At 32.8% G+C, this 26,880-nt stretch overlaps 1 protein-coding gene across 10 annotated transcripts in view; it reads left to right on the forward strand.

Moving 5' to 3' along the window:
- The first annotated feature begins 40 nt into the window (after nt 1–40).
- up (Troponin T, skeletal muscle) overlaps nt 41–26,880 on the forward strand; it is a 452,387-nt gene continuing 425,547 nt past the window's right edge. Inside the window, exons 1-9 of one of the 10 annotated variants that reach the window (XM_075298399.1) lie at nt 42–191; nt 3,198–3,245; nt 3,946–3,984; nt 5,155–5,178; nt 7,747–8,119; nt 8,564–8,782; nt 8,854–9,027; nt 9,168–9,246; nt 10,083–11,124. In XM_075298399.1, the coding sequence (XP_075154514.1) occupies nt 3,223–3,245; nt 3,946–3,984; nt 5,155–5,178; nt 7,747–8,119; nt 8,564–8,782; nt 8,854–9,027; nt 9,168–9,246; nt 10,083–10,336 (1,185 nt within the window). In that variant the 5' untranslated portion in view covers nt 42–191; nt 3,198–3,222 and the 3' untranslated portion in view covers nt 10,337–11,124. Of the gene's footprint in view, nt 192–3,197; nt 3,246–3,945; nt 3,985–5,154; nt 5,179–7,746; nt 8,120–8,563; nt 8,783–8,853; nt 9,028–9,167; nt 9,247–9,772; nt 9,852–10,082; nt 11,125–26,880 lie in introns of those variants that run through there. The other 9 variants (XM_075298401.1, XM_075298402.1, XM_075298403.1 and 6 more) reach the window with 9 other exon arrangements.

The raw sequence follows: 26,880 nt of genomic DNA on the forward strand, positions 1-26,880 counted from the left end.
GTGGGAAAAAAACTCAAGCTTGTTTGTAGTGGTGAAGAAAGATTGAACATTCTATTTTCCGAAAAAATCTTTAACATAGCGTGTTGTTTCTTAGTAGATCGTCAGTCTGTTTAGTCGAACCGCAGCATTCGCTCCAACGACGTCAGCTGCTCGGACAACAGTAGAGAGTTTAATTTGTTTCTTTTCCCGAAGTAAGTTTTGGCAAAAGTTATAAAGTTATAAATATCAAAAAATATGAAAAAATTTTGGATAAACAAAAGAAAGTGACAATCCTTTAACGAGAAAATGAACTGGAAACTTCAGTCCAAAACTGTAATGAAGCAACATTTGGATATTGGACTTGGCACAAAGTTATAAACAAAAAAAAAAAATTATATAATATTTGGTCTTTTAAAAGGCAAGATAAAAAACTGAATAAAAGAATCCTTTGAAAATGGACAAAAAGTGTATAGATTGAATTGTAGTTGAATTCATGAATAAATGATGTGTGGATATAAGCTGGTGCATGTGTACGCCGTTAAAATTATCACCGATCCTGCAACTTTCCGACAATGAGTTCTTTTTTTCAAATTAATTCTAAAAATAGGACATTCTTTAGAACAGGCGACCTCAAAGTGTTACATGATATATTTATCGCACAGCCCTCGGCTAAAAGAAAAACCAAAAAGAAGGCAAAAAAGAAAAGAACAACTATTGTATGTCTTTGGTTTCCTACAAAAAGAAATTCTTTGAAGACAGATGTAAAAGGAAACAAAATTAAAAATACAGAAATACATAGGAAAAAGATATTAAAAATATTTTCACCGGTGGCAGTTAGAAGTTTAAGATACTTGTGACTTTTAGCCTGGTTGAAAAAAATGTGAAGAAGAAAATACCAATCCAACAGGAATGTAAGATTGAAGCGAAAACAAGTTTTGGAAGTAAATTCCTTTGTGTGTGAGTGTTTGTGAGTCTGAGAATTTATTACGGAGAGGAGTTTAAACTCTGAGCTGATGTACAACCTCATAGAATACGGATATTAAGCTACTGATCACTGGAATTATGAAATATTACATAAATGGTTAACGTATTAAATCATATATGAATTTTTACACACACATAGCTACACTAGTATAAACTCTCAAACACACACACACATACATAGTTCAATACAAATTTGAGGGAATCTCATTTTTGTAATTTTACTTTTCTTATAAGGAAAAGCTTTTTTTTGCACATTTCACTACTAATTTTAAAGAAGAAAATGTAGTGGCCAAATATACGGCAATTGGTTCTAGCATACACACTTAATGAGATTTTGAAATATTATTTCATTTTTGTTGTGTCTGTATTTAGTGCCAAGGTAAAAATCTTAAAACTTGTGCTCTCTTTGAGGGAGCCACAAAGAGAGAGAGAGAGAGAGAGAGCGAAATTTTACTCGTGGAAATTCAATACGATCTATTTTTAAAAGCACACATCTAGCCAATACTAAAAGTCTGCTTAATATTGTTAGTAGCAACACATACACACAACACATACATATATAAACATTTACACTGAGAAAAATATTGGCATAAATACAAGTACACAGTTGTGCCCAGATACTCACATGTACGTACTTGAAAGTGTGCATATATTCTCTTATTGGTTTCATGAGAGCAGATAAATTATGACATATTAATACACAAATACATATGCATATATGATATATACATATATATGTATATATATGAGACATTTCTGACTTCGCAACCCACACACTTTTTTGTTATACACACATATATAAATATTTTCTTTCTTATATACATTATCGTATATGTGGAACATGCATGTATTTGTGTAAAATGTTCATATGTATTCATATCTATACATATGTTTGTATGGTGTATGCAGCAAACATATTATGTAGATTCTCTTGAATTAGAAAAAATCTAGAGAAATTTATTTTTAGATTCTGTCTGATGCGTAATCTATTCGAATTGTTTACGTTTTGCGTCAAGATCTATAGGTAAAAATATAATATCAATATTCACCACGAAGGTGAATATTGAAATTAATTTTTTTACCTTTGAAAGATTTTGTAAATTTACTTAGCAAAAATACTTACAAAATGGAAGAAGATGATCTCAGCTTAACATTTTCAATACAGTATCCAATGTCTACCGTCATATCTAACAATAATATTTTGTACATCTCGCTTTATTTCCCCATATTATAATTAGGCAAAATTTATTGTATAGATCAAAGAGTCGTTTGTTATGAGTATGAGAGTGAGAAAAAGCTTGCATTTTTTCTCTCTCAGAATTTTAAGAAACCATTATCATTTAAAGTCAAAAAGTTTGTAATGAAAACTGCTCTACATAATTTGAATCGTGTGACAATGGGGATCTTGTCAGACCGATTCTATTTTCTCTAATTGATAAGAGACTTTCTCCATGTAGCCGGGCCCAAATGGCATGTAATATATGTCTTAAAGTTCATTTCAAAATAAATCCATGAATATGAATTAATGTATTAGAATTGCAACAAAGTAGATCTCAAGCTTGGCAAAATAAAGAATTTTATTTAAACTGAAAAAGATCGAACAAGAAACAAAATAAATCAAGATAAAAAAAAAATGGCAAAATAATTGTTAAAATTATTTTTCTGATTTCTATATACCATAAATATATCACATGTATCATTTTTGTATACCATGAGTCACGGTAGAGTTATCCTACTTGCCTTTAAAACGTCTCTTTATGGGCTTAGATTTATGTCAATTTTTCTTATATACTATGCAGAATAATTTAAATATTATGAAGAATAATCAGCAACCAAAATCACTCGTTATTTATGAATCTATAGACTTCTTCTTGGTCCCACAAATATTTTAGTTTTCCCTCATGTAAAATAATGCCATATAGAATAATATTAACATGTACTACTAGTATATATAAATGAAAGATACACATTAAATAAAACCTAGTAATACGTAACAAACCGTCTTTAAAAGTGGTGTAAATCTTTTTACATCAACACCTCTCGCCCAATATCAACGGTTTGGAAATCTGCAAAGTGAATCTCAAAGTTAATAATTCAATTTATCTACAAATCGAGGTAGCTAATAAGATATTGACCAAGTTTCCATTCCAAGTTAAGATTGGAAACATTCTGATAGAATAATTTAATTTTTTATTACTGTTATCAAAAATATAAATTTCCATTGTCTTTTGCAGGTTTTTTTAATCCCTAACCATAACCATGTCCGACGATGAGGAGTACACGTAAGTATTGAGAAATATGTGAAGTAAATAAGAAAATCGGAATGAGGTTTCAAACATCAAAGGACAAAAAATTCAATCGTGATATGATAGATTAGAATAAATTTCAGTTTCCAGATTTTCAAATGAACACCAACATACACACACATACATATCTACATGTATATGTTCCTTGTATTATGATAACATTAAGAGATAATGTTATTGTGTATTATATAGTCCTATTTGTGAAAATCCTTAATGTCTCATGGGCATGTGTATGCATTTTAAATATTTATATTGAAATTGTTTTGTAAATTTCTTTTGTAGACGTTTTTTCTTTGATCTAGACTAGATATTCTTACTCCTTTATGATAAAATGATAATATTGTTGTGTATATACTTTTAGCTTAAAATTAAATGAAATAGTTCGAGGACATGTATGTAGGGGGTATTTTTATATATATATGTATTTTTATTAAATATTACCGATGGATTTTTAAAATATTTGTTCGTTTTCTTTTCATATATTTGTTCCCCCTTTTGTCATTTTACACCTGCCCGTCACCTGTTCTCATACCTGATCTATTTGCAACACACCTATACTCTATACTCTCTATCGATTCCCCACCGTTTGTTTCTTATCGATTCATACATGTGTTGTTGTGTCAATGGTTATGGAAAATGTTCCCTGTAATGAAAACATTTGTATTTCCCCAAGCAGTTCCGAAGAGGAGGAGGAGGTTGTCGAGGAGGTCAAAGAGTAAGTATTATTCACCAATCCTAACTTTAACCAAATGGTCTACTAACAAATCTCCATTAAAAAAAAAACAAAAATAAGAAAAAAATGCAAATCCCAAAAACTAAATTTCCAATTAACCAAAGAAAAGCAAAAATGAAAAAAAAGAAAACTTGGTCCTCCAAACAAAACAAAAATTTCAAAATCTCTGCTCTAAAAGAACTTATAATCTATATTTCTCCACTCAATATTAAAACGAAAAATTGGTCCATATTTAAGTAATCGGCCTTTTAAAAATACCTCCCCATAATTGGATGTTGTTTTTGTATTTTCCCCAAATGTTATGTCAACCTTCCGCTCTTACTCTATCTCTCTCACTCTGTGAAAAATAAAATTGGTTCCTGGCTTTAACTAGTTGTTGTCCTATCCATGATTAGTAGATGAAATAAACCAAGTCACATCATTTATTTCTTCTTTTCCTTCGTTTCTTTATTTTAATTTCAGGAAGTAAGTTATACAAGTTTTGAATTTCCCCCTCAAAAAAAAAAACACATTTCGCTACTTTGGTTAAAGAAAAAAAGACAAAAACGAAATGAAATCTCACTCACAACAGAAGATCTAAGCAAAAACTTGTTCGTTTAATAGCCCTGGTTTTTAGATGTATATTTTGTGTTTGGTTTTCGACAAAACAAAAGGAAAAATGGTTTCATTGCAAATCGTCCTCATCATTTGTACAAAATCTCATATTCAAGCCGTTATTATTTCTTTGAGCTTTGGCACAACGATTTTTGCTTAGATTTGATAATGTTTCATTTTTTGTTAATAGATATTTTTTAATGTTTGATCTCATTCTTTTCTTTTTTCTTCCCCTACCTCGAAAAAAAAAAATAAAAAAATGAAACACACAAATTTTCTTTTTGTAAATGTTTTTGTGTTTCCCGCAACGAAACCAAATCAAAAAAAAAAAAAAAATCAAACATTTTGTCGGTTATTTCATTTTTGTTGTTATTGCGTTTGCAATCATCATCACGAATGGCGCGGCCACATCCACACATAAATGCCTAAACGAAAAAACCGAAAAAATATTTTTTGTTAATCCAAACAAACACTCAAATCAAATCAATTTTACAAAAAAATCTAAATACAAACTGTATATCATCATTCCAATTTCCAAACATTCGATTGCGTGTACAGAAAAGCACCTCAGACACCAGCCGAGTAAGTGATTCTTTTATATGGATTTATAAAATAAAATGAAGCAAAATATTAAAACAAATAATAATAATAATAATATATCAAATGTCCAAATACCTTCTCATAATCTTTGTTGTTACGTTCCCTCAATGTTGTTCGTATCGTAATTAAGTTGCTGTAGAAAACTAATTGCGAGCCTAGAGTAAATAACCTCACCATTTTCGATTCTTCCAAATTCCCCAAAAGCTCCAAAAAGCACAAACATGTTAGCTCCCCAACCAACATCAAAAACATTTTGATTAATAATCTAACCATATGTTTTCCATCGTTTTATAACTTCTTGGAGTTGGCGTGTTTGTGTAGAGCTATAACCTTATTTTGGCTAAAAAACGAAATATTCAAAATCAAATGGACATAGTTAAATTACACAATGCAGCTTTTTTTTTATATACAAAAAATTAATAAAAAAACTTTTCCGGTTTCCTAATGGTCTTTGTCACCCACTTGTATAGAAAGACTAACCATAACTTGGAGTGTGGGTAAACTTTTGATATTTTTGGCCTCATGAAAAGGGAAAAAAAAAATAACACATTTCAACAATCATTGAAAAGAGCTCCATTTATGACCATTCTTCCTCTCCACTTCCCCCACCCAGTCATGTCTACACACCGTCTCTGACGAACAGAATAAAACCACAATTCAACCACGGCAAATACTCACACACACACATATTTTTTTGCTTTTTGCGTGAACATAGTAATAACAATCATAAGTAAAAAAAAAAATAATAATAATAATAATAGTAATATGTAAGAATACAACAAATAACAACAATCGTAAACATAACGATAACATCAATATAAATGTTTTTGTGCTCTCACATAATTTTTTGTTTGTGTGCGTGTCTGTGGAACGTGTGTGCACTCCACGTTTATTTGCTGTAGAATTGTTATGATTTACATTAGTTCTTAGCATCATTTCTCTTTCAAACACCCTCATGTTGTTGTTGTTGTTATCGTATACTTTATCCATAATCAAATCACTGATACGCACCAAGTCACGTAATCACACGATGACCGCAAAATGAAAACGAGTAAGCCAAGTCTCATCTCTCACCACCATACAATACTCTGTCACTCTGTCGTAATATATACGCACACACATCCACACCCATATAAACTCCCACTCATATTTAAAGAGGATGGATATGGGTGTGAAAATTCACAAAACAAATATTGAAAATCATTTTGCCATCGTTTAATAGAATTGCCCAATATACATATTGGGTGAATGAGACAAACGATTTTCATAGATAATTGTGTGGTATTTGTTTTTGTAAACTAAATTTGGTTTCGCGAAAAATATTTCTTTTAAATAGTATTTTGCAATTTATGGACATTTCGAATAATTTTCTAAGCATGAGAGTTAGAAACAAGGCTACATTATTTCGAGTTTTCCAAAAATTTATATTAGACATTAAATAGAAGAATATGTATATTTGGAATACTTTAAATTTTTTGTTTCCAAAAAAATTACATAAACAAGAATTGTCTTCTTTGCCTAATATTAAGATTAATAAGAAATTATAAATAACTATATTTTAAAGTGGTCAAAATCGAATGATATTTACCCATGGATATATGTACTGACTATCTAAGCCAACTTAGTCCATATTTAGGTTGGGTTGGTTTAGCTGGTGTTCATTAAAACTACTTGCAATTCATTGAAGATAGCCCATATTGATCTGGAATCTAATTTGGTTTTATAATTTCTAATTACTCCAATAATATATATTCGCTCATAGAAGGCAAGAATAATTACAGCCTTTAGAACACGTCACTAACAGTCCCAACTTGTGTTCTTCGAATTCCACATCATTTTACAGTGGCATCAATGATTTGATTATGGTTTCTATAGCATTTTTCACATACATTTGTTTGTACATATAAGTTTCCATCATTCCCACATCTGAGAATTTTCTTCATTTTTATTTTTTGTTGTTTTCAAACCTAAAAGGCATTTTTGTTCTTGTAATTTTGGTAAAGTAAAAAACAAAGAATCTTAGAAAAAACCAATAACTAAATTCTAAGTAAATGATTTTTGTTTTCGTGTGTGCGTGCGTGCGTGTGTATGCTATGTATATGTAAATATATGTATATATACGCTATGATGGATGTATGTATGTATTTTGTAGTCGTTATGCTTTACACATAGATAGATATGTATGGTACACCTATGTATGTATGTAGAATTTTTGTTTGTTCAAAACTTTCAACACATTCGTTGCTCCTTGGACCCAAATTAGGTGCCCCACCCACCAAGAAAAAAACAACCCTCTTTATTAGGAAAATAAAAGAAACTTATTGAAATTATTACACACATACATACATACACGTCGTACTTCTACATATCCGCTATACCTTTCAACAAGTTTGTTGAGTATTGTTGTTGTATTTATTTATTTGTATTTTTAGCAGATGGAGGCTAGCAGAGTATTGTTGTTTTATTTTAGATTTGCATTTGCTGCATTTTGCAAGTTTGGTTAAAACTAATGGCGACCATTTCTCTTTTATTTTCTTTTGCAACGTGTAGAGGAGAGGGTGATCCAGAGTTCATCAAACGCCAAGATCAAAAGCGTTCCGACCTCGATGATCAATTGAAGGAATACATTTCCGAATGGCGCAAACAAAGAGCCAAGGAAGAGGATGAGTTGAAGAAACTCAAGGAGAAGCAAGCCAAGCGCAAGATCTCCCGCGCTGAGGAAGAGCAAAAGATGGCCCAACGCAAGAAGGAGGAAGAAGAGCGTCGCGTTCGCGAAGTTGAAGAAAAGAAACAACGCGAAATCGAAGAGAAGCGTCAACGTCTCGAAGAAGCCGAGAAGAAGCGTCAAGCCATGCTCCAAGCCATGAAGGACAAGGACAAGAAGGGCCCCAACTTCACCATCGCCAAGAAGGACACAGGCGTGGTAATTATTTCACTTTACAGCAATGCAAAATACTTATTTGGCTTTTTTTTTTTTGGTTATCTCTCTCTTAATTTCATCCAACCTTTCTATCCTTCGAAAAATCATTCTGTACTCCAAATTAATTCAAAACCGCTATCCTATCCTAATCTACGACGCTATCCTGGTCCCACACCAAATCAATTCCTTTACGAAATTTATCTTTTCCGCAATTGTTAAAATGAAACCAACAAATACTCCTTTTTAAAATACGTGTTACTCTTATTTCTCTCTTTTCGTTCACAAACATACACACATAAATGTTTGTTCCTTGTATCTGTCTGTCTGTCTGTCGGTCTATCGAATCTGTCCTTTTGTCATAATATGCGTGCACGGGTGTGCGTGTATTATCTCTGTGTATGGACGGATATATGGCCTCGTATGTTAATATATATGTATGATATATAGTTGGGTCTTTCCTCCGCCGCCATGGAGCGTAACAAGACTAAGGAACAACTTGAAGAAGAGAAGAAGATCTCCCTGTCGTTCCGTATCAAGCCCCTTGCCATCGAAGGCTTCAGCGAGGACAAATTGCGCGAGAAGGCCCAAGAATTGTGGGAACTTATCGTCAAATTGGAAACTGAGAAATATGACTTGGAAGAAAGGCAAAAACGTCAAGACTACGATGTAAGTAAAATTTGGTCAAATATGATAAACCAGAAACTTAACTAAATATATATTCCCATTGTCCTATACAGTTGAAAGAATTGAAGGAAAGACAGAAACAACAGCTCAGGCACAAAGCCTTGAAGAAGGGTCTCGACCCCGAAGCTTTGACTGGCAAATACCCGCCCAAGATTCAAGTCGCCTCCAAGTACGAAAGACGTGTAGATACCCGCTCTTACGACGACAAGAAGAAACTCTTCGAAGGTGTAAGTATTTGTATTCGCTCTCTGTGTATTCTTATCCTCATGAATTTTGTGTGGTCATCGTTGAGTGATGCAATGGGTTGAAATTGACTTCGCGGTGAATTATTTTCTAATTTTAATATATCTTTTTTGGCATTTCAAAGGGCTACGATACACTCTATAAGGAAACTTTAGAGAAAGTCTGGCAAGAAAGACAAGAGAGATTCACACAACGATCAAAATGTAAGCTTACGAATTCAAATTCGTCATTAGTGTGGAATTCGTTAATGTGCCTACCAAAAATGTTACGTTTGTTGTTGTTTTTTCTTTTGGGGTACAACAGAATCTATTGCTGACTTGTTGTGTTTATTTCCTAATAAATTAATATCCTTCAGCAGCCATGAATTTTGGTGCTGTTATACACAAACACTGATTTCTTTTGCAACAAGAGACACTTGGACTCAAACCATGATACTTTTTATCTCTCTCACTCTGTCAAACTTGAAAAGAACTGAGGAATGCATCGATCACCAACACGATTGACTCAACTGTTATCACACATACAAACAATTACACTTTATACAAATACACCTACTACATAATATGTTTCTCTCTCTTTTTCTGTTTTCTACTGGTCTACTTTTATGATGGCGTTGATAATTAATCATTCCATGTTAAATGTTACCTACCTCTATCGCTCTGTTTGCTGTGTCTATGTGTATGTGTGTGTGTGCATCTTGTTATCTCATATCCAAATAATGCTCATTAGGGCTGGGAAGAACTCGGCAAGGAGGTCAATGAGAAGGTGTGGAATGAGAAGAAGGATCAATATTCCGGCCGTCAAAAATGTATGTATATGTATTAACATTTGTTCTAAATGAATGAGACAAATCAGTATCTCATTCTCTATCTGAATTACCCTCTCTCACACACATATGTCTTTAAGAAATGTTTTTGATTTTTGTTGAAAATGCGTTTTATGTGTTGTTTGTTATTTTTTTAAACAATAATGATTTTTGCTTTCTTCCCAAAAGCTCTGTCCATTAATGCGAAACAATTTTTTTTTTATTTTTTTATAGCCAAATTGCCCAAGTGGTTCGGCGAAAGACCCGGCAAGAAGGCTGGCGAACCCGAGACACCCGAAGGCGAGGAAGATGCCAAGGCTGATGATGAAATCGCCGAGGATGACGAAGAAGTTGAGGAGGAGGTCGTTGAAGAGGAGGAAGAAGAAGAGGAGGAAGAAGAAGAGGAGGAGGAAGAAGAAGAGGAAGAAGAAGAAGAGGAAGAAGAAGAGGAAGAAGAAGAAGAGGAGGAAGAAGAGGAAGAAGAATAAGGAGAAAAATAAATTTAAATTACATTTAATAAAAATAAAACAACAAAAACAATATAGTTATTATTAGCTTATTCTATCGCTATTGATTACAGCCAAACCAAAGATTATGATATATACATATATATATATAAACTTTTTTAAAGAACAAAAACATAAAAAACCACCAACAAATTTTGAGTATCCAAAATGAAATGAAAAACAAATGAAAATGGAACACTATAAACATTTCACAAAATAAACATGAAAACAATCAACAGCATCATCTTTTCATGGACATGAATTTATGTAAGGCTTTTCTATCACTATCTCTCTCACACACACTCACTCTCTTTGAAATCCGAACAAATCTGCCTAAAACTTTTTCCACTCACAAAAAAAAACTCTCTCTTAAATTCGTTTCGTAAATGAGAATTAAAATAAAAATTATGTAAATTATTTGTAATTTTTTAATAAAACTTTTACTACGAACACTTTTGAAAAAAACCCCCATCGAATACTCTTGATATTCATTCATAAAGGTTCACAGTCCAAACAGAAATCCATTAGAAAATTATTGTTGAAAAACAAAAACACTCGCACCAATGCAGATTCACATGAACTCTTTTTACGACGACAGCTGAACGAATACGCAAAAATACTCACCCGAGCATACACACACATACGCACTCGCTCAATATTCCTTTTTTGTTTAAGAATTGATAATAATTTTAGTCTGTTTTTTCTTTATTATTTAATCAATTTACTTAAATTAAATTTTATCTGAATAAAACTCTCATAAAAATTGTAAACCTGCCATCATACACTGCGATGCACACTAGTCTTAACGTGGGAGTTGAAGGCAACCCGAACTAAAAGAAATTATTAGTAGAAACAGCAGAAAGATCTGAAAAAATAGCAAAATCTGTACTGAAAAAGGAAAGGAAAGTATTCGCGATTGTTATAATAGTAAATCTAAATTCCTTAAATCAGGTTTTAGTTCGGCTGAAACCATCCAAATGTATTGGCAATTGCAGATAGATAAAATAGTTAATTTATGAAAAATTTGAATTATTGTTGAAGAAGTACAAAAATATAACAAAAGACACCGACTTATTTTGTGTAGTGGAGATTCTTCAAAAGGGAGTTACGAGAAGTTTGTGGATTTTTCGACAGTATTACCAAGTCAAGTTTACAACAATTATGTTACATGTTAATTGAGCGCAAATAGCCTAGAATTTAATGCTCTTCCCTCTATTTCAAAATATAAAAATTGTGTGTATTTTTTGTCTATTCCGAATTGCTTTATTCTGTTGTTCTGTTGAAATGACGTTTAGAATTTACAATTTTGACCTTTCGTTCAGATGGAGAATCGAACTGAGGACATCAAAAGACAATCATTTTCAATTTAGTCATTGCCATTCTTACAAACGATGTTTTAAAAACTATGATAATGGTTTGAACAATTCAAGGGATTTCCAAAACCTGTAACAAAAGAACAACGTTTACGATACCTATTTCCCAAACATATTTTCTTTGAGTGTAGATGATATTTTGCCTTACCATACGTTATGTCAAACAATACCCTGATCCAAATTTTAGATAGTGGGAGACAAGCGGAAAACGGCGTAGAATACATTACGTACATACATTATGAGAACTAGAATCGATATTCTTCATAGATCAATCAATTAGTCAATAAAAATGTTTTGCTGATGTGTTTGGAGATTCGGGATGTTTTATGATTGAAAATTTAAATTTACAGTCTTTTAGATTGTTTAACTAAACAAAGCTTGTACAAATTGTCCTTAAACTCAACATTATAAATTTGTCATGTCATTTAAACTACATTCAACACTTACTAAAGGAACAAATGCGTAAAGTTTTTGACATTATGACTTGAAATTATTAACTTCTTTAATTACTTACTCGACCAAGTATTTCATTACACTTCTATGAGCTTCATTATTTTCCCAAGATTATTGTGTAGTTTTTGGTTAGAGAATTTCCCAGAAATTAAATTAAAGGACATCAAAAGGACTATTGCTGAAAGGTACAATCATTTATTTTTGGCAATGGTATTGTGTAAGCCATTTATGGTGGTCTACCCGTCCGTCCGGTTCATCCTTATGTCTGTACGGTGTGCTGCTTATGGTAAATGCCTCGACTCGGCCTCTTTGTTGTTGACCATTGTATGTGTTGTGCTATCTTAAATTAAAATCTTTGCGACTTGCTTACGTACATAATTTAACACTTTTGCCCACACTCACACTCACACATGTTGTGTGGTATATGCTACCCCAAATATCTAAGTACTTGCATGACAGAGTAAATGTGTTCATATGTATGCGTACTACTCTCGTTGTTGTAGAATTTGTAGCAAATGGTGAGCGGAAATAACCTGCTTCTGTTTATGTGAGAACAATCCAGCATATTTGTGTGTGTATGCGTGCATGAATAAGATTGACATGAAGGGTGGTGAAATAATTGTGTGAATGTATTTCCGCATTTGTATGTGTAATAATCTAGGAGGACGGTGATGACAGAACCTACGTCGTCCGTACGCAGCAGCATGGCACGTATAACAATTTTCTTGACATGTTCTCACCACTTATGCCAAAAGTCTACTTTACGTAGTGCATGTAAACAACCAAACTTAACAACAAATAAATTATTTTAGTTGAGGTTTGACTACATTGTAACTTTGCAGTATGGTACACTTGAACATTACAAAATGTGTAGGCATCAACTGATAGTAAAATGGGTCGTGATCTGTACAAGTACTTGACGATTGTTATGTGTATGCGATAAAAAAGTATATATATATATATATATATATATATATATATATATATATATATATATATATATATATATATATATATATATATATATATATATATATATATATATATATATATATATATATATATATATATATATATATATATATATATATATATATATATATATATATATATATATATATATATATATATATATATATATATATATATATTACAATTGTTACGTATTTGGTTATAAAATAATAAATAACCTTAATTTAATAAGCCAGTGTTGTCAGTATTTTTTTGGCTCTTATCCCCAAATTGGCATGCTTTCGTTCTCAAAAATCTCCAATTTAAATTACAATTTCTCACAAAAATGCCCAATACATTTTTGACATGATAAAGAAATTGGCTCTGCTGTAGCGCGTTAATTTGTTGTATTACATTTCAGCCACCTTGTATAGTATAATAACAACATGGTGATGCAGTGCACAAAAAATTGATGAAATAACGCATTGCGTATACTACGAAGTTTTAGATTTAATGTTATATCGAGCATCCTTTATACACTCATGAAAAATCTTTATGTCCAACAAGGCTTCGATAATATTCTTTGATATCGAGTTGGAAAAAGAAAATTTTTTAATGTCTGTGTCTATTTCAAAAGTTCAAATTCAATTTTAAATTGAAAAGTGACAAAAGTGCAGTAGCTAAACTACGGTCTTTCGTTTACCTCATTAATTTGGGAAAACTGATGGAATCTCTTGGAACCAATGAACTGCATTAATAACTACACTTTATAGCCAATATCCTACACCCTCAAAAAAATTGCTTCTTTAACATATGTTCCAAACATATTTTGCAGGAAGCACATATATTATTGGATACTGCCGAAACATTAATATATTTGTTTTATGTGAACATATTATATGTTTGGAATCATTTTGAGCACAAAGTTTGTAAGCCAACACACTATCCACTGGGCTACGTAGCTGTTATAGTTACCAGTAGGTAATTATCGTTATAAGTTACATTTATATAGCATAGTTTGCAGCGCCCACGAGCCCATGCAAACATAACATTATTTAACAGAAACATACACTGCTCCGTGGTTAGCAGACATGCTAACCACTGAGCAGTGGTTAGCATGTCTGCCTTGCATGCAAAGGGTCGTGGGTTCAATCCCTGCTCCGACCGAACACTTTTTTTTTTTTAATTTACACATTTATATTTATACTATATTAAATTTTTATAATGAAACTTCGAAATGTGGGTCATTAAAGATTTATAGTCAGTAACAGTGCTTGATATACACGAAATTGACTGATTTTTGGATAAAATATTATTTTTTATTGCAAAAATAACAATTTTGTAACAAAAAACTGTTTTTGGTACAAAACTTTAAAATTTGAAAGGAATTCAAAACTCTAACAAAAGAAGAACGTGGAGTCGAGTATAAACGTACATAAATAATTTTATAATATAAACATAAATTTATTTAGGCATGAATAGTTTTTTACTTTTTTACTCGCTCTAAAATGCCTTTTACTTTTTCTTTAATAATTCATTTTAAAGAAAATAAACTTTTTAAATTGTTTTAGCTGCAAAACTCGAACTTAATGCCCGCTTTTATATTTGAAGGTGTCCGTCAACTCCTCGTGGACTACTTATTAATAAAGAGGAACTAAACATGTCCACACATACATAAAATGCTGCTCTCAAGGCGAAAACATATGCTGTTTGTTTTTCAAATGTCTATTCTCTTGGTTCCGAATGTCTATTCTCTTGGTTCCGAATGTCTATTCTCTTTATTCAAATTAAATAATATTTAGACTTAAGCATATCAAATTTTTGGCCTTATATAAAACAGTTTTCCGAAACAACATACAAGCGGTTTCACAGAAATTGTTCTCTTTTGATTCTTTTGCTGTGTTATGTTGATATCTTTCGTCAACTCTCCCGGTTTCCATATCTATTTCTTTCTCTATACTCTCTCTGTCGCTTTGAATAAAATATCACAACATATGTATGGTTAGTCGAAATTTGTAAATTTATATATGTTTGCATTCACACATATGATTTTTATGAAACATTCATGCCCCAAACATAATGTATTCTAACATATTAACATAGATGTCCCAAACATTTAATGTTAGTTTAGGAACATTACTTGTTTGCACTGAAATATATTGTCTTTTAAAATTGTGCCCGAAACACATTTTGTTTATATCGGAACATATGAAAAACATATTTTTCTAATAGTGTAAATAAGCTAAAATTGTGATTTTTAAAGAGTCGAATCATTTTACGAAAATTCAGATTCAAATCTTCTTGAAGTTTATATATAAAAATATAATAAGTCAGGTGATACCTTTGAAATGAGTCTTGGCAAGTTTTGTAATATTTTTCTTGGGGGATTGAATACCCTCAAGTGATGAACCATTTTAATATATCAATTTTTAAAAACCAACAGTTCGAAAACATTGTGTCTGCATCTATGAACCTCATATTGAACAACATTCTTAGAAACATTGAACCATATTTGCTCCATGCACCGAACACAAACAACATACAGGCAATGTTACAAAGTTTATGGTATTTAGGGGAAATTCTTTGACCATGACCATCTCTACCACTCAGCGCTAGAGTACAACTGAGTCCAAGTGTTAAGAGAATAAAGATTCACAAAAACACAAACATGCGTAAAAAAAAAAAACATTTGCATAAATTGGCAGTTACAAATAGGGATTCCATTCGATTCGCCTGGACTCTTTTGCTCGATAGACATTTGGGTGGACGAAGGTTTCATTATATTTACCAAAAATCGTTATTCTGAGTAGTATGTCTAACATAAACCTTAACGATAACGTTGAGTGATTCATTTTGCCCAGATGTTTATCATCGAATACAAACAGACACACTTTATTATGAACTTTCTTTTGTTTTGTGCCTTTTTTGGCATTGACCGCTTTACTTTATTCCATTTCTGAAAAGGTTTCCCTTTTGGTTGAAATCGTGAGAAGCATATGAACTGAGAATTGTCAAAAACAAGGAAACTAAATCCAGTAGACTGGCAGAGATTTCAATATATAAATAGTACACTATTATACAGAAGTATTGAATTGAAAGACTGCATTTCTAAAACGTGACCCGATTAATCATGGACACTTCACTCAAGTCGAGAAAGAATACGAAATTGTAAGGAAACACAAACAAAGGAAAAACTATAATTGAATACGGGCATTTTGTTGTACATTAGTGTAAGACGTGGTATCATATATTCTACCATTTTATGTAAATCATCGTGTATCCTTTGAGATTGAAATTCATGGATGGATATACTACTCCGGGAAATCCAAAACAGTTATCAATACATGAATCATATGTCTCTAGTATACAAATTCTCTTCATATATGAATGTATAAGTAGCATTGTGTGCTGTGTGTGTGTGTATGTGACGTTGTGTTTATGCATGGGTGTAAGAGCTTTGTCTTTGTATTGTGTGAATTGTCAAAGTCCATTTTATAGTTTCACTTATGACTGTAAATAATAAAGAAGACAATGTGACAAGTCATGAATGTAAAAATGCCATTCTTAAACATAGATTTCAACTTTACCCATAATATGATACTTATGACGTCTATGATACATATATGGTTATCCTTCGAAGTGCGTAACGACACACATATGAATCGACAAAAATATCTTTGTTAAAATCCCCACCCTAAAGAATTCAAGTTTATTTAGGACATACTTTTGAACATTGTAGTGGTTAGTTTAGCATTTGTCACCAGTGGTCTGCTTTCTTGTGGCTGGTATTTAAGGGGGGGAAATCTCAATATTGATGTGAAGACATTAATAAAATATTGTACCAAAAATACTCTTGTCACAAAATTAATGGGGAAGGGCGAATTAATTTTTCTTTCCTCTTTTTGTATTGCGTGGAAAGCACTCAGTAAAAAATGGTCAAATATCCGCTAGAGGAAATTGGAAAATTAAACAAAGTATGGAGCAGCTGTTAACATCTTTAAAGGATTCACGTAATGCAAAAGCTCATAGAAAAAAAGTTAAGAAGACCCGGAGAAAATATTTATTTTTGGTTAAAAATGTAAGAGGTATTAGAGTCTTGTAAAAGTTGTGAGTATCTGTCGGGAGTTGGGTTTCGTTTAGTCTTGAAGATTATTTTGGTAGACAATTTGAATGTTATATATGCACATGTTTCAGTTCCCAAGTACGACATTTTTCCCGAGTCTGCACAATACATTGTGTTTTCTTTATCACCCTCCCGCTTAACATAGTCGATTACTACTCAACCCATGAATATTTGCGAATCTGATGACGATATAAGACTATCTTTATTAGATAAAGGTTAGTTAGCCAACTATTAGTACAAATTTTAATATAGCTTTCATAAACACAAGCCAATTGGGAGTTTAACTGCCAATTTTTTTTTTCAGTTAAAGTAAAAGCCTAATGAAACTACATCCGATATACATACGTCTATAAATGGAATGGTGGACTAAATAATCGATGTAAAACCATTAATTATATAAGTATATATTATAAAAGCTAGAGGTGTGCGCGTGAGTGAAATTTCACTCACACTACGCACATTCACCAAACAAAATGTCAAATACGATACGTATTGTAGCCAATCACACTCACGACAATTCACGCGATTTACGAAAATTCACTAGACTCACGATATTTTCCAACCGGGAGTGAGCAAAGGTACGTTAGGTTAGGTTAGGCATAGTGGCTCACTTGGACTACAGTAGTGAACTTCTTATCTTATCACTGAGTGCTGCCCGATTCTATGTTATGCTCAGTGACAAGGGACCTCCTGCTTATAGCCGAGTCCGAACGGCGTTCCACATTGCAGTGAAACCACTTAGAGAAGCTTTGAAACCCTCAGAAATGTCACCAGCATTACTGAGGTGGGATAATCCACCGCTGAAAAACTTTTTGGTGTTCGGTCGAAGCAGGAATCGTACCCGCGACCTTGTGTATGCAAGGCGGGCATGCTAACCATTGCACCACGGTCAAATGTGTTGGGGGTTTGTCCCAATTACACACATTCAAATATCACTCGATCTGGACAGAATTTGATAGACTTCTACAAAATCTATAGACTCAAAATTTAAATCGGCTAATGCACTAGGGTGGAACACAATGTTAGTAAAAAAATATGGGAAACATTTAAATCTGAAGCAATTTTAAGGAAACTTTCCAAAAGTTTATTTATGATTTATCGCTTCTAATACATACATATATATGTATTAGAAGTTTAGGAACATTAGTCATTTGTACAACTTTTCGACTAAATAGTGGCGATTTTACAAGGAACATGTTGGTATTTTGACCATTTTTGTCGAAATCAGAAAAACGTATATATGGGAGATATATCTAAATCTGAACCGACTTCAACCAAATTTGGCACGCATAGCTACAATGATAATTCTACTCCCTGTGCAAAATTTCAACTTAATCGGAGTTACAAATTGGCCTCTGTGGTCATATAAGTGTAAATCGGGCGAAAGCTATTTATGGGAGATATATCTAAATCCGAACCGACTTCAACCAAATTTGGCACGCATAGCTACAATGCTAATTCTACTCCCTGTGCAAAATTTCAACTAAATCGGAGCAAAAAATTGGCCTCTGTGGTCATATGAGTGTAAATCGGCCGAAAGCTATATATTGGAGCTATATCTAAATCTGAACCAAATTTGGCACGCATAGCTACAACCCTAGTTCTACTCCCTGTGCAAATTTTCAACCAAATTGGGGTAAAACTCTGGCTTCTGGGACCATATTAGTCCATATCGGGCGAAAGATATATATGGGAGCTATATCTAAATCTGAACCGATTTCAATAAAATTTGGCACACTTGACTATAGTACTAATTGTTCTTCTTGTGCAAAATTTTAAGCAAATTAGGGTAAAACTCTGGCTTCTGGGGCCATATAAGTTCATATCGGGCGAAATATATATATGGGAGCTATATCTAAATCTGAACCGATTTCTTCCAAAATCAATAGAGATCTATTCTGAGCCAAAACACATACTTGTGCCAAATTTGAAGACGATTGGACTACAACTGCGACCTAGACTTTGATTACAAAAATGTGTTCACGGACAGACGGACATCGCTATATCGACTCAAGAGCCCACCCTGAGCATTTTTGCCAAAGACACCATGTGTCTATCTCGTCTCCTTCTCGGTGTTGCAAACATATGCACTAACTTACAATACCCTGTTCCACAGTGTGGCGCAGGGTATAAACAGGATGAAATACCGCAGCTTTTTTATAATTTTAACACAAAGATTTTTTTTTGGAATTACTAGAAACGATTGGTCTAAAGTAGGCCAAATAAACCCATTTGGTTTGGAGTTAGCAACAAAAACAATATTGCGATTTGTATGCCTAGGCCTTTACACAGTAACCCAGTCAGATGTATAAGCAGTATGTTGCGCCGTAACATCAAATAAGCTTTGCTATGATCAGTCTCACACAAGTTGGATATAACGTTACTTGCATTGTTCACCGTTTTTAATGAAGCCATTATATCGTCTGCAACTCCCTTCAATTCGCATATTTACCAAAACTCAAACTCTTCACTTAGTTTTTTTATGAGAAAAGTACCATTAGTATTTCTACACCAATGGTGGCTTTTTCATAAGTAACACGCGTTCCCCTTTGGAAGACGTTATCCCGATGATAGTTGGCAATGCCATTCCCTTATTCGCCAACTTTCCCAATTATTCTCGTTGATGTTAAATGAAGTGTGACGATAAGCCACGAAATACGAATACACTTCCTGGCAACAAATATCGCTAAGTCGCCACCACCATTAGAATTCATGGCATTCGCCCATGTCTTTGGAAGGTGTTATTTACGTGCTTTGCACCACGAAATGCACTCGTTTCCGAAAGTTTGAACTGGCCGGGAGAGCAACAGTCATACAGTTCACTTACGCTTACAATATTACCAGCACAGGAAAGCATAGCGAAGCAAATGAACCAGAAAGACACGTGTGAAATAGTAACTATTTGCAATTATGGTGTTTTTCTTTAAATACATCATATAGAACCAGGACAAAAATAATAGGGTGATCCCAATATGAAGAGCAAAATAAGTGTGGATGAAGCGATTAAACAATTTGAATGTGTGTGTCCAACAGAATTGTAACTTAGTACAGAAGAAACTGTTATCATTGAAGAGATAAATATATTGAGGTTATGAAAAGAGAAAAATCAATTCTATTAAAAAGAGGAAGGATAAGTCGCTTGGTGAAAATGTGATCAATACCAAGTGGGTATTCAAAAGAAATTCGAGACATTCTATTAGATAAGTACAAGTGAGTGAAATTTCACTCACACTCACGCACCCCCAAAGATATTTATAATATGATTCACTCTCATATACACACACGAAGGAACAGCTTGTACAGATACGTAACTACCAAACATTCTCGTGAATTCAGTATAAGTATGATTGAATAATAGTTGATCAATAATAGATCAGTTGTCAAAGATAATAATGTCGAAAGCATAATAAATTACATGGATAAGTTTTGGATCGTTTGCATAATTAAACTCGTGATTAAAAAATTGGGTAAAATCCTAAGCATTGATGTTGAAATCGTGAACATGATTAAAATCCCTATAATTTTCACTAAAAATTTATCTACGTACACTCATAAATATATTAATTTCGTGACTCCTGTCCGGTATTTGTTACTTTAATCACGTCCATAAATACTCACAATAATTTCATATCACCAGCACACTTCTAATTACTATGAGCAAAATAAAAAAAAAGATATTTACGTAAGAACTTCCGAAAATCTCCCAACAAACTATTTTTGTCAAGTTTTCAATTTGACTTTTTGTAATACTCTCTAAACTTCTATAGACAATTAAGTTTTTTTAAGGAAATTCGGGATATTATCCGCCAGCACGCAATAATGGTCTTTCCAAGGGGCAAATCAGACAACAATCCTATAGTTTGTTGTGGTAATTAAAGTGTCATTGTGTTAATTAAAGTGTCAATATCTTTCATTGAAATTGAATAAATGTTTAATACATATCTAAGCTATAGAATCCATTAGCAAAGAATGATAGTTTTGCTTTTTCAATATATTTTCTCCTTTGCGTTAACCTTTCGCTTGTAGTAAATAACACAATTCCAAATTTGTGACACACCCTAATATTTGAGCAAACATTTTATTTTCCAAATTTGTGACACACCCTAATATTTGAGCAAACATTTTATTTTCCTCCTTACCATAACGATAATACTCATTGGTACATGAAAACAGATGTACATTAAACGTATCTAAGTACACAATTTCTTGTCCCATATGTTTGAGAAAGTGATTTTTATTGTCATCACTTTTTATGGAGTGGCTTTTAAGCCAATCGATTGTATTTGTATCGTAACAAACACCCACATTAATGTCATAGATCGTGTGGATTGTATATAGAACGACACAAGTAGCCCATTATGCGACACACTCATAAATATACAATTGAAGCTTCTTACAACGAAACGAAAGGGCGTTCGTAAAAAAATTAGGGAAATGCCAAAGGTCTGTAAATTATAATCTCTTGCTGGTGGAATATATTGAACAAATGAAGTCCACATGATCCTTAGTGTAGAAATTACTAACTCAAGAAAATTTGAGGTCAAACTTCTTAGACAAGCGTTAAAGTGCAATAAAAATCATAAAAAAATATTTATTTGGCAAAATATCACACAATTTTATAAGTCACATACAAAACACTGAATTCGGACCACACCTTAAGAAGTGATGCAAATTCAGTGCATCGCTTCTGCGCAAATTTTGCACCACTTCCGGATCAAAAAAAAAATGTTTCACTACTTTTTTGGCGGCGCTTTTTTTGCTGGGAAGTTAAAAAGATTATAATTACGAGGGTGTAATACGAAATTCAAAACCTGCGATTTTCGAGGCGATACCAATATGCGCTCAAAATTTGAAAAAAAAGGAATGGATGTTAAAATTTAGTGCTGCTATGGGGCGAATGTTTTATAAGACAATAGAGGTGGATAACACGTATACGCTTCATAGTCCAATTGGCAGTATGTAAATGCTATATATACGCATTTTCTAGATTTGAAATCTACATTTTCATGTGTGACATTCTTAATGCATTCAATTGGTATGGTGCCCACAAAAAATTGTTTTCAAAAAGTAATGACAATGGTCAGAAAATCAGAAGCATGCATTTTACAAGGGATTGTCAAAGGGCGGTAGTCATATAATCGGACATTTCTAGCTCAAGATATGATTTGCTTAGTGAAAAAAGGTCGTATAACTAAAATAACGGGATATCTCAAAAACTGTTCTACAAAAAAATTTAACCTTCGTTTTCGAATCAAAATACATAAGAAAAGTCACATTTTCTCAAATGTACATGAAAAAAAATATTTAGTAAACTAGTGTAATTAAGTAAAATATGGGTAAAACTATAAAAGACTGAAACTAACGTGATACTTTCAGAATTAAAATAGAGTTTTTAATTGTCGCGAATATCATATATTTTGTGTTTGCAAAAACATGAAAACATTGCAAATTCTAGATTGATTGGAACATAGGGAGCCACCGTGGTGCAATGGTTAGCATGCCCGCCTTGCATACACAAGGTCGTGGGTTCGATTCCTGCTACGACCGAACACCAAAAAGTTTTTCAGCGGTGGATTATCCCACCTCAGTAATGCTGGTGACATTTCTGAGGGTTTCAAAGCTTCTCTAAGTGGTTTCACTGCAATGTGGAACGCCGTTCGGACTCGGCTATAAAAAGGAGGTCCCTTGTCATTGAGCTTAACATGGAATCGGGCAGCACTCAGTGATAAGAGAGAAGTTCACCACTGTGGTATCACAATGGACTGAATAGTCTAAGTGAGCTTGATACATCGGGCTGCCACATAACCTAACCTAGATAGCCCATATGAAGAAATTGAACAAGATAATGAAATCAATGATGACGAATGGTTAATGGCGAATGTGTGATGAAAATGATTGCAAAGACCCACAATATGTCGCTTCAATTAAACTTGTTGATATTTTTATTGTGATCGTGATGAGAAGGAAAGGGAAACACTGAAGCTTTGTATCGTTAAAATAAAAATTTTCGTTTAACAAATATAACAAATATATATTAATCTAAATTATATAATTACAATTTTGTTTTTATTGTTTTTTGCAAAATATTTTAACGGGAATATTAAAAATTTATCAGATTTTTAATTGTCCCAAAATTCATAGCTTGTCTCTGCAAAACCAGAGTTCTCTCCAGAGAAAAATATAGTGGCAATATGCATTTAAATGTCTAAGTCTACTAAATGACAATGAATTGCGCACTATAAATAACTGCTTAGATTCCCTTAATAAAATCATTGCAAATTCAAGATTGATTGGGACATAGATAATCCAAATGAAGAAATTGAACAGGATAATGTAAGCGATGATGGCCCAACTTTAGTTGCCAAAGATGAAACATGAAGAAATCATAATTTTTATTTCGACGAATGTATTGAATCGGCTATTGAGAAAATTGAAACTTCCAAGACACTTTTATTGAGACAAAAAACGCCAAAGTTTAATGACAAAATTTTGTATCATGCTTTAAGAACTAATTGATTTGATTTGAATTTTTTTTTTAATCTGAATTGAATTTGAATATATATTTTTTAAGGTTTTCTTGTATTTGATTTGTTTTAAATAAAAATGTTATCACAATTAAACTACACTGAGTTTATTATTATACGAATTTGTGAACATTACGAATAGGCTTAACATACTATGGGACCCTGTATTTTCAATTAAATTTAAAACCACTTAGAAAATTTCGTATTGACCCATAGTGCATTGTTGCGTATACACAATGCCAACTGTTGTTTTATTTTTGTAATAAGTATACGCACTACAGTCACGAAAAAGTTTTACAAAATATCTATGCATGAGAATTCAATTTTTTTTAAGGAAGTAGTAATTTATAAGATTAATTAATTACATATTACGGTTTTACTAATTAAGGAGAGAAGCATCAGTTTGATTCTAATTAGCATCAACACATTAATTATAAAAGTTAATTAGACTTATCATAACTTTAGACTTTGGATGAATGGTGAAAATCAAAGACAAGGAAGGCCAGTTACGTTATTATAAGCTTAGTCCCACATGTTTGAATGTCTTCCTATTTCCATGGTGAAATTTGTGACATATGACATTTTACTCGGAATAATCACAAGTGCACTTTGGATTAGATACCACAAGCAAAAAAGACTAATAAACCTAAGTAGTGTGTGTTGACACAAGGACATGTGGTCCAACATATTTATCTTGAGGTTAAATGAAGCTGGCAAAATGCATGCAGACCAACAATTCACTAACTAAGCCAACAGAACAGTGATGAAGTCATATTGCCAACAAATCCAGATTTGGCTCAGTTCTAATTTAATGTCCTTTTTCATCTATCTGAAATGGGGAAGCTACTCAACCGTATCCTGGTGGTAGTGTTCTATCTTCTAAGAGCAATTGTCCTCTTGTCTGTGCTTGCATTTCCTCCAAATATAGTCGTTCTCGAAACAATGCCATGCATCTAACTTGATCTATGTCAGTGGCAGTAGGCGTGGACGGGCTTCTTGTTCTGGGAATACCATTTTCGGTTTTATTTAGCTTTCTCTTTATCCTTGTTCGTTCTATTTGCCAGTCACAGTGGTCCAGTCGTAAATTGTAATACAAGGAACCTTACCATTAGCATCGAGAGAGCAAACAAAAAAAAATGAAGAATACCCTTGGCTCTTTTCCCAGAATCGCTATAGAAATAATTTGAAATGTAAAGTTATTTGAAAACCACATTTGTGTAAAATGTGCCTTGTTCCCCTTGAAGTCATCCCTTGGTCTATTATGAGTGATGTATCATGGTGAGAGGCAGTAATAGAGGGATACATTTTGTCGTTTTTGCCACTGATGGATGAATGCCAGTTTATGGTTATGCGAATTTCTGTAGCATGAAGTGGCTCATGAGTAAATATTTTGCTTGTGTTTATCTTTGCTTCAGTAGATAAAATGTTTCTAGTGCATTGGCATAGCTGTCTGAGTTGATATTTGTCGGTGTATGCGAATGTGTGTGTGTGTATTTGTTCGTTTGTCTTCATATGTTAATTAAATAACGATTTGTGTAAATTATATTCCTAGTCGTTCAAGTCTGAATGGCAATGCCAAATAGTAAATTTCTTCAAACTTTGACTTTTACAAAGATTTTGATGTTTTCACGTTTCGATGTTCTGTTGTGTTGTGTTTCTTGTTTAAAAGATAAACATAAAAATAGTCAAAGTTGAAGACTTCTTTAAAAACATTCTTGAGTTGTAAAATAGTTGCGTAAGTAGTAAAACGTATTTGGCCTGCAAGTAGATAGTAAAAATTCTCCATTCTTTCCATCATTCTGTATTCAAAGCCAAAGTGAGTGTTTAACAATTTTTTCTGTAGCCTTATTGGCCGCAAATGGATTTATTTTAACTGCATATTTGCTAAAGCTTAACATTTATGATACAAAGTTAAAGATTTAAACGAGTGGAAATTTTAGAAATCATTCGTTAATTTTAGAGATTTTCAAGGGTTTTATTAGACAATCTTTATGTCCTTTTTCAAAGAAATTTGCAACAAAAGCAATGAAGTATAGCAATAAATCTGTAGACTCTGCTCATAAAATTAAAACCATAGGGGCTATAAAATCCAAATGAGTTGAGATATAGAACAAATAGGATATACTTGAAAAGCACATGTGTTTGTAAATTTGTTTCACCTTATAGCCATTCGAAGTTTGTTTTTCCAAAATTGTCGCTACAGCCCATTAAATATTTAAGATAAGCCGATAAACTTTTCAATGAAGTCGTATTGTCCTTATAATTAAGTGTTTTGAAAAAATGGGTATCATAACATGAAAGAAAAAATTTTTGGGTTAGGGTTAACTTGACTTTAATAATTCAGAAAAATTCTTTAAATTTAATGAAATTGCCTTTAAATTTGTTGTCTTTTTGCATCTTGAGTACAAAGCAAAAAATCGTTGAAATATATAGGACATGGTTTTCAACACTTTATTTTAAAAACTTTTTTACTTGAAACATAGCATAATTTCTACTGGAAGTCGAGTCATAATTTGGAAAATGAAGTTGTCGTTAACTCGTTTTTAAAGGACTTTGATAGCATATGAAGAAAAAAAGCTGAAAAAACGAATACTTAAAATTTTCTTCCTAAAGGGTGATACGGTCAAAATTTGGTCAAGGGAAAACGCGTGTAAATCGGTGAAATCGTTTATTTAAAAAATCAAATTAAATTTCTTTTTCAAGTTCAATTAGTATAAAATTCAGGAAAAATATTCAATTAGGCTTTCGCTTTTCCAAATCCGAATTGCCGGGCCTCACGCTTGACACCTGCCATCAGATTTTGTGCAGCCACCTTGTCCACCTTCTTCGCCGCAGAAAGCCAGTTTGCCTTGAACTGCTGCTCGTCCTTAGCAGTTTTTTGGTCTTCTTTAGGTTCCGCTTGACAATAGCCCAGTATTTCTCAATTGGACGGAGCTCTGGCGTGCTGGGAGGGTTCTTGTCCTTGGGAACCACCTGCACGTTGTTGGCGGCGTACCACTCCATGGCCTTTTTACCGTAATGGCAAGATGCCAAATCCGGCCAAAACAGTACGGAACAACCGTGTTTCTTCAGGAAAGGCAGCAGACGTCTATTCAAACACTC

Source organism: Haematobia irritans, chromosome 3 (genome assembly GCF_050003625.1).
Source record: "Haematobia irritans isolate KBUSLIRL chromosome 3, ASM5000362v1, whole genome shotgun sequence".
Lineage (NCBI taxonomy): Eukaryota > Metazoa > Arthropoda > Insecta > Diptera > Muscidae > Haematobia > Haematobia irritans.